A 9,946-nucleotide genomic window follows, 5' to 3' on the forward strand; every position below is an offset into this window, starting at 1 on the left:
ATAACTTTTATCATAAACAAACCTTCGAACATGTTTGTACATTTCAGCCTTATAGTTGATTATGGTTCGTAACCTATACATACCCTATAACCAATTTTCCATCCAAACTATACTAAACCCCTCCCTCTCGAACCACCCCTTCAAATCTCCTAACAATATCTAATAAAAATATTAAAATATCATCTTTAAATATTAATGTCTTGTACCATCTAAAGGTTAACGATGTGAAAGAAGATGGGAATATATGACAGCTGTGCCATTAATAATAATAAAATAATAATTAATAAAAATACGAAATTGAGATCTTCGACAAGGTACTCACGACACTTACCGGATTCTGGATTGTTCATAAGAAGGCTGTGGAAACTTCGCGATACAGAGCGGAGAGAAATATAGAGAAATCCAGAGACTTCTTATGGACACGTGTCCATTCATGGCGGTTTATCCTTGTACCGACTTGCATGCTTAAAAGGACCCTCAATCCAACCCCCTTGCAATTCAGTTCAAGAGAGTTGTTTTGCTAAGTGAGCAAGGAATACAGAACGTCTTGTTTCAATTTTCTTGTGTATTCGTGTGGTCTCTTTTGATTTTGCTGTGATTTGAAGTTCTGACGATGGCTAGTAGCGAAGGGAAGGCGATTGGAATCGATCTGGGAACAACCTACAGTTGCGTGGGTGTTTGGCACCACGACCGTGTGGAAATAATTCCCAATGATCAAGGTAACAGAACGACTCCTTCCTATGTTGCTTTTACTGATACGGAGCGTCTAATTGGGGACGCTGCCAAGAATCAAGTGGCCATGAATCCCCAGAACACGGTCTTTGATGCTAAAAGATTGATCGGCAGGCGCTTCAGTGATGCCCCTGTGCAAAACGACATGAAGCTCTGGCCTTTCAAGGTATTATCCGGCCCTGGGGATAAGCCTATGATTGAGGTCAGCTACAAGGGCGAGAAGAAGCAATTCTCTCCTGAAGAAATTTCGTCTATGGTCCTTTCCAAGATGAGGGAGATTGCAGAGGCTTTTCTTGGTCAGGCTGTAAAGAATGCTGTGGTTACTGTTCCTGCCTATTTCAATGACTCGCAGAGGCAGGCGACCAAGGATGCAGGTCTCATTGCTGGCTTAAATGTGTTGAGGATCATTAATGAGCCCACAGCTGCTGCCATTGCTTATGGGCTCGACAAGAAGGCCAGTTCTACTAGAGAAAAGAACGTGCTCATATTTGATTTGGGAGGAGGAACGTTCGATGTCTCAATTCTGACTATTGAAGAGGGAATCTTCGAAGTGAAGGCCACCGCCGGAGATACTCACTTGGGAGGCGAGGATTTTGATAACAGAATGGTGAATCACTTTGTGCAGGAATTCAAAAGAAAGCACAGAAAAGACATCAGCGGGAATGCCAGAGCTCTTCGCAGGTGTGGAAACTATTTCTTATTCTCTTCTATTTCTGGCTGATGCATGATTTGTGAATCTGCATGTTTATTGTTTACTTTCTTTTGTCCCTTTGGTCTCTGCTCTGTAATTTAAGCTGTGAATTTGATAGTATCCTTCAATGGTGTTGGGGTTTGCACTAGGGTAAAGTGAAATTGCAGGATAGTAAGCAGAAGTTTACAAAGGTTACCTCTGCTCTGTTGTAGGACTTGAGTACGCTTAAGCTTGAATACATTTCTCAGCTAAATAACCAGTTGTCTTTAGCATCAGGTCTCGCTTAGATTAAGTTTGGATTCATCCCACTAAGGTTCAAATCCCTAGGCTTATGCTGTTATGGTGGTTAATTTTCAATTTGAACATGTTCTATTTTTTAACTAAATCTGCTGTTGGTTTTAGCGTCTTGTTTACGGGGGAAAGTGGGTTTCATATCCGGCCAGGTTCAAATCCCCAGGTTTAGGCTGTTATATACGGTTGATGACATTATAGCGGTTTTATAGCCGTTGATCTCTTGTTTTGGGAGACCTACGGAGTCCAAGTTCCAACCCCTTTCCAAACCAAATCAATTTGGATATTATTTATTTTTATTTAATAATCTATTAGAATTTTGACTTTTTTTTTGGGAATTAATATTTTAAATGTATATCCAATTTTAGCTCTTTTTAATTGTTCTCTCTTTAATAAATTGTTTTAATTGCCCTAATTTTTTGTGCAAACTTTTCCATTTATTTTATTTTAATCTTTTCTTTCTAACACGGAAAGCATTCAGATAGTTAACATTCTATTCTTAGATTATTCTTTAAACATTAAATGCAAGCATTTAAATAATGAAATTATCGTTGGAAATGCTTAAATGCAAGCAATTTAAATAATGAACTATGGTTGGAAATGCTTAAATAAGCTTTCGGATTATTGTGAACAGTCATGCTTGGCTTTCAGGGTCTGGTTGGAATGTGGCTATGATTCAAAATTCCCTTGTTGAAGGTATTCCAGTGATCTCACTGGGGTTGTGTTTTAACTACTAATGCCTAATTCTAATAAATTTTCACCGGACTTGTGAAAATCTTCCCAAATACCTACGTTGAAAAGTTGCAAAACGAGGTATAAAACCCTGATTCGGCCTGGTCTCTAGACCATGAGACCCATGCTACAGAAAACTTTCTTCTATCTCTGTAGAATTTTATATATTTTGATTTTGTTTTATATTCAAAACAGACTTATTTTAACGCAATTGACGGGGTACCAGCTAAAAGTTTGTTCTCTCCTGGGGAAGTGTTGCAGTGTCGTTATGTTTCAATGATAGCGAAATGTTGTATTTGCATGCTCATATAATATTGTTGTTGGGGAGAGGGTTTCATATTCATCATAGAATTTATGATCACTGGATTTATATGCTCATAGATTTTCGCTGTGTTTTTCAGGCTGAGAACAGCATGTGAGAGGGCAAAAAGAACGCTGTCTTCTACTACACAGACAACGATTGAGATTGATTCTCTATATGAAGGAATTGATTTTTACGCCACAATTACTCGAGCTCGCTTCGAGGAACTCAACATGGACCTGTTCAGGAGAAGTATGGAGCCTGTGGAGAAATGTATGCGAGATGCTAAGATGGACAAGAGCCAAATCGATGATGTCGTCTTGGTCGGGGGTTCGACTCGTATCCCCAAAGTACAACAATTGCTCCAAGATTTCTTCAATGGCAAAGAGCTTTGTAAGAGCATTAACCCAGACGAAGCCGTGGCATATGGTGCAGCTGTGCAGGCTGCCATTCTGAGCGGCGAAGGCAACGAGAAGGTGCAGGACCTGCTGTTGCTAGATGTCACTCCATTAAGTCTGGGGTTGGAAACAGCGGGAGGTGTAATGACAGTATTAATACCGAGGAACACCACCATTCCCACCAAGAAGGAGCAGATTTTCTCAACTTACTCAGATAATCAGCCTGGGGTTTTAATTCAAGTATATGAAGGTGAGCGAGCGCGGACGAAGGACAATAACCTGCTCGGCAAATTCGAGCTCACAGGAATTCCGCCGGCTCCTAGAGGTGTCCCGCAGATTAATGTCTGCTTTGACATAGATGCCAACGGCATCCTCAACGTTTCTGCTGAAGACAAGACCGCGGGAGTGAAGAACAAGATTACTATCACAAACGACAAGGGTCGGTTGAGCAAAGAAGAGATCGAGAAAATGGTTCACGATGCGGAGAAGTACAAGGCCGAGGATGAGGAGGTCAAGAAGAAGGTTGATGCCAAGAATGCCCTCGAGAACTATGCCTACAATATGCGAAACACCATCCGAGACGAGAAGTTTGCTGGTAAATTAGATCCGGCAGACAAATCCAAGATCGAGGAGGCTATTAATGGTGCCATCAGCTGGCTTGATCAGAACCAGTTGGCCGAGGTTGATGAGTTTGAAGACAAGACGAAGGAACTGGAGGGCATCTGCAATCCTATCATTGCTAAAATGTATCAGGGGGGAGCTGCTCCAATGGGAGGTGAAGATGATGATATTCCCACCTCTGGTGGTGCTGGTGCTGGTTCTGGTTCTGGTGGCCGAGGCCCCAAGATCGAAGAAGTAGACTAAATGATTAATGTTCTTTCACTTTTTTTTCTAGTATGTAAATTTTTTTACTATATATTTAGGTAGATATGTAGAGATATAGGTATGTCTTAGATTGAGGGTTCAGTGTGGCATTTTTCTTTAAAATGCATTTCGAGAGATGTTTATGTGAAACTGCAATATTGCATCCTGAAGATAGGTGTATTGTCACCTTCTTTGTGTGTTTGTAAAAGTGGTTGAATTTTATAATACTGAATAATTTTCCTACAATTCTTTCTTCAGATCAGGGAATCGTGATCATATCTCTTATCGTTTTAAAATTTTAGAATGTCTACCAATGGTTATCACTAATTTATATGTAAATTATGTCAGTGTATTGTTTTAGACCAACTAATTTATGAGAGGTTGTTATTTGGAATTTTACTTTTGTGAGCGAGGTAGCTCTGAAAAATTGTGCAAAATTTCTGTGGGTCTGCTGTGGAGAGAGTCTTGCATTGGTTTTTGCTGGGAGAAGAAGGTTGCTTTTTCTATTTATCAATAGATACAGGGTCAGAATCCCTGTCTGGTATTTAACTTGGGTTTATCAACAATTCTAAATCCCTTTCTGTGATTTATCTTGGGTTTATTAATACAACAATCCTGAATCACTATTTGGTATTTATCTTGGGTTTATGAATACGTTTTGGTACAATACTAAATCCCTTGGATTTATGTTGGAGTTTATCAATACAACTTGGTATCAGAATCCCCTTTATTGTATTTAGCAATACAAGATGCGCTGTGAGTTTAAATCTAGTTAAACTAGGTTTTGTGGAGTGAAAGATTTCTGGTCAAACACGCCTCAACTAATTATTTAAACTCGGTTTTGTGGAGTAGAAGATTTCTGGTCGATCACGCCTCAACTAGTTATCACCGGATTGTCAAACTTGGTTTTGTGGAGTGGAAGATTTCTGGTCGAACACGCCTCAACTAGTTATCACCGGATTGTCCTTGGATTGGATTGAGGCCTGCATGGAGCAAACGGAAGCAACCCTACTACCAAGCTTAACTTGTGCAAAAGGAATCACTAAAATAGCCCAGGAGCAAGCAAGCCATCGTCATGACAGCATGCCAACCTTGTTATGACCTTAGAGATGCAACATTGAAGTTCTTCTGTTAGGTTTGAAGTTCTTCCATTTTGGAGACACAGACATTCATGCCTATCATCTTACTCGGGGAAAAAACTTGGGGAAAAATTTAAAGGCATTCAGTTGAGTTTCTTACATTTTGGAGATAGAGACATTCATGCCTATCATCTTCGGAAAAATGCACTTTGGAGATAGAGACATTCATGCATATCATTTTCTTCAGAAAAAGTAAAGGCATTCAGTACTGAAGACATTCATAGGCTAGGCATTCATCATTGAAGACAAATACATTTTGGAGATAGAGACATTCATGCATATCATCTTACTACAGAAAAATTAAAGGCATTCATTACTGAAGACATTCATAGGTTAGGCATTCATCACTGAGGACAAGACATTCATTTCTATCTTGTTACATGCAAGAGGCCATAGACTTTGGAGATAGAGACCTTCAATATCTGTCATCTACATTCATGCCTATCATCCTTCATACTTTAGAAAAATTAAAGGCATTCATTACTGAAGACATTCATAGGCTAGACATTCATCATTGAAGACAAGACATTCATTTCTATCGTCTTACATGGAAGAGGCCATAGATTTTGGAGATAGAGACCTTCAATATCTGTCTATAGATTTTGGAGATATAGGGATGTTCATGCCCATCTTATACAAGTACATAGATTTTGCATATATTTAAGGGATGGAGAAATTCGTATGCACAAAAAAAATATATATTTCAGGAATGGAGAAATTCGTATACACAAAAGGAGAAGTAATATTAGACAAAGAATTACAAACTACTAAATCGCATCATCACCATTTCCGATAAAACCAAGTGAAACCATTAAATCACATCATCACCATTTTCGATAAAACCAAGTGAATGCCATATCCTTAGAAAAAGAATTACAAAACCATTAAATCACATCATCACCCTTCTCGATAAAACCAAGCGAATGTTTCGAGGGATACATATCCTCCTTCGAAAAGACTGATCTAGGATCAAAACCTGGCAAACATGTAAAATAACATTGCAGAAAATTGTTACATGTACATTTAAACATGTGTCACTCAAATCCCTTTAGAAAAAGCATAAACCCAAGTGAATGTTGTCACTCAAATCATCCATTATAAAAGCATACACCAAGTGAATCCCATGTGAATGTTGTCACTCAAATCAGCCCATTAAAAAGGCATAAACCCAAGTGAATGTTGTGAGGGATACCTAACCTTTGAAATGATCAAAACAATGATCACAACTTGTATAACATGTCCAATAAAAAATGTTGTGAGGGATACCTAACCTTTGAAATGATCAAAACATTGATCACAACTTGTATAACATGTACAATAAAAAAAAATGAGTTGTAACACTAAAACATGTTTTTACTAAAATTTCATTAGAAAAGTGTGAACCCATCAACTAAAATCTCATTAGAGAAGTGTGAAGTGTGAACCCATTATGTGACATGTCGTTCAAATCCCACTAGAAAAGTGTGAACCCATTATGTGACATGTCGTTCAAATCCCATAGAATCATGAACCCATTATGTATCACCGTAATCAATGAATAAACAACCAATATAAACAACTTTAAAATTGATGTGTGATTTGTAACCAATGAATAAACAATCAACATAAACAACTTCAAAATTAAATTACAATCAATATAATATGATTCATAGTTATAAACAATTTTAAAATTGATGTGTGATTTGTAACCAATGAATAAACAATCCACATAAACAACTTTTAAATTAAATTAAACAACTTTAAAATTGATGTGTGATTTGTAACCAATGAATAAACAATCAACATAAACAACTTCAAAATTAAATTGCAATGATTTGTAACCAATGAATAAACAATCAATATAATATGATTCATAGTTATAAACAATTTTAAAATTGATGTGTGATTTGTAACCAATGAATAAACAATCCACATAAACAACTTTTAAATTAAATTACAATCAATATAATAGGATTCATGAACAATTTTAAAATTAATGTATAATTTATACCCCAAACTAGTTTTGGTTGGTTATAAAAAAAAACATAATTTTAAAATTAATGTATAGTTTATACTTCCAATAAATTTGGGATCTCTATTAAAAAAAGAAATTTAAACCTCAACTCTTTGGGAACTGCAGATCTTTACTTTGAAAATGTTGAGAAAATTAAATATAAAATTTTAATTTTCTCAATGAATAAACAATCAACATAAACAACTTCAAAATTAAATTACAATCAATATAATATGATTCATAGTTATAAACAATTTTAAAATTGATGTGTGATTTGTAACCAATGAATAAACAATCCACATAAACAACTTTTAAATTAAATTACAATCAATATAATAGGATTCATGAACAATTTTAAAATTAATGTATAATTTATACCCCAAACTAGTTTTGGTTGGTTATAAAAAAAAACATAATTTTAAAATTAATGTATAGTTTATACTTCCAATAAATTTGGGATCTCTATTAAAAAAAGAAATTTAAACCTCAACTCTTTGGGAACTGCAGATCTTTACTTTGAAAATGTTGAGAAAATTAAATATAAAATTTTCTTATTAACTCAATTGCATTTTTAATTATCTTTTCATTATTGATGTATGATTTGGATTATCTTTTCATTATTGATGTATGATCCTCAACTCAATTACAGATCTTTTGGGTTCTTTATAAAAAAATTTAAACCTCAACTCGACTGCACATCTTTACTTTGAGAATGTTGAGAAAATTAAATATGAAATTTTCTTATTAACTCAATTGCATTTTTAATTATCTTTTCATTATTGATGTATGATTTGGATTATCTTTTCATTATTGATGTATGATTTGGAATCACTTTTTATTGTTTGAACTACAGATTTTTACTTCAAGAATGTTGAGAAAATTAAACAGAAAAGTAATTGACTACTTAAAATCCTTCATGAGAAAATTAAATAGAAAATTAATCGACTACTTGAAATCCTTTATGTTTTAGAATGCGCCTTTAGATAACATAGATTCACATCTTACTGTCTTCCCATTGCCTGTTAGGTTTTCTTTTTTTGAATTTGTCTACTCCTATATTGATACAAAAATAAAATTACATAGAGGCAGTGACCTCGAGAAGTCTAGCCCAGAGATGTGGCATGCTCACAATAAAACGCTTGAACACTGACCAAAAGACTTGCTGAAGATTGACTAGAAGAGCTTCCATGAAACAGAAAATGCTAGTATCGACACTGAACACTGACCAGAGGTATATCTGGACCAAAACAAATGGACTGGGCCCGTACAGATAAATAGTGAGGCGCTGCCCATTCAAAACTGGAGTCTGACCCAAAAAATCGTTGAATCTGACACTGAGACCCAAAGACACAGTTAGGAGAATGCCGCCCACGCAGGGAAACCGACAGTTTAACATTCGAAAAAAACTTTGAGCTTGAGAACTGTAAATCATATAATGACTATAAACCAGGAGGGAATTGAGCATTTTCGAACAGCAGAGAATCAAAAACCAATGAACGCAGACCTGATTGAGTTTCATGAGAGGTGGAAGGCGATTTTTCAACAATGCGACATCCATATTTGTAAGGGTCTTCATCCTCAGAGGGATGGCCCTTTTTCCCTGAAGCACCTCCACCCATAGGGACGCTCGGACCGGCTTGAGTGGTCATGTCCTGGGATGCAGAGCCTCTAGGATCCTTAATCTACGTATTGTCAATTTGAGGATAACCATGCTTGTCTTCCGCCCTAGTCTCCAGAAACACCCTTGGAGTAGCAGCAACCGAACTCGTAGTATCCTCTCATAGCTCAATTTTCACTGAAGCTATGAAGGGGGAATCACTGAGAGAACAAGGGAACCGAAAATGAGCGGTGTGAGATGGGGAAATCTGAGAGCGCCTTGTTGCAGTATGTTGCCCTCGACCTCGATCCCAACCACTTTTGGTAACGGGATAGTTGTCAGAGCAGAAGTCTGAGGTTTCAGACGAGGAGTCCGAGGTAGAGGAGCGCTGGAGGGTGACGCGACCACGGGAGCTTCCTCTTCTGCAGCTCATTCTCGGGCCAATTTGGGTATGTTGAGATGAGCAAGAAGAGTTGAACAGGGAACAGATCTATAATGACAGGGGGGCACTGCAAGGGGCCTAACTTGAGCTCGCATAGGAGCCCTGAGCAAGACTGAGGAGGAGCGGCAGTGGAACATGCAGAAAGGGCTATGTAAAGCATGAAATTCCAACGGAAAATTAGCATGCTTTCCGGAGCATGACAAATATCTGGGCTGGCTCGAGAGCGAGGCTCTGCTATAGCACTGAAACAACAAGAGCGCAGGGGAGGAGCAAGAATGAAGTTTAAGAGGGGCACCATGACAGAAGTAATTGCAGGCTGGAGAGGGGGGTCGAGCTGCATTAATGTGGCATTGATGTTTTTGTCTGAAAACTTTAACGTTGGCTTTGTGCGAGCCCAGATGGCGGTGGTAAGGAACCATGTGCCAACCCACCAATCTGCCCTCTTACAGATTGACAAGTTATACACCCGCATGCGGGAAAGATATGTCTTGTTGCACCAAAAGAGTGCAGTCTTGTTTGAGTTGTGCATCATTAGAGCCGCTTATTGGATTGGAGAAGAATGGGAGCTGCTGATTGACGCCTTGATTTCCCAGTCTGTCTGCTACCTTGTTCGCTGTCCGCCGAATGTGCTTGAAGGTGACGCTGCGGGAAGCCCTGAGCCATTCTTCAATTTGTTCCAATCCGCTTAGAAGCCGCCAGCTCGAAGCGATCTTCGCTGCTAAGGTGTCGGAGTGAATTCGAGTAGCTGCTTCTATTAAGATTTGAG

General features: G+C 37.8%; 1 protein-coding gene across 1 annotated transcript; it reads left to right on the forward strand.

Annotated features, from left to right (window-relative positions):
• The first annotated feature begins 483 nt into the window (after window positions 1–483).
• On the forward strand, window positions 484–4,255 carry LOC149234060 (heat shock 70 kDa protein). Its single transcript, XM_089371732.1, has 2 exons — window positions 484–1,413; window positions 2,848–4,255. Exons 1-2 carry the CDS (start codon window positions 614–616, stop codon window positions 4,007–4,009), a joined length of 1,962 nt encoding a protein of 653 aa, XP_089227858.1. The 5' UTR covers window positions 484–613; the 3' UTR covers window positions 4,010–4,255.
• Window positions 4,256–9,946: the final 5,691 nt, after the last annotated feature.

Source organism: Pinus tabuliformis, chromosome 8, assembly GCF_031772625.1.
Source record: "Pinus tabuliformis cultivar Carrire ecotype Pingquan chromosome 8, CPIR1, whole genome shotgun sequence".
NCBI lineage: Eukaryota > Viridiplantae > Streptophyta > Pinopsida > Pinales > Pinaceae > Pinus > Pinus tabuliformis.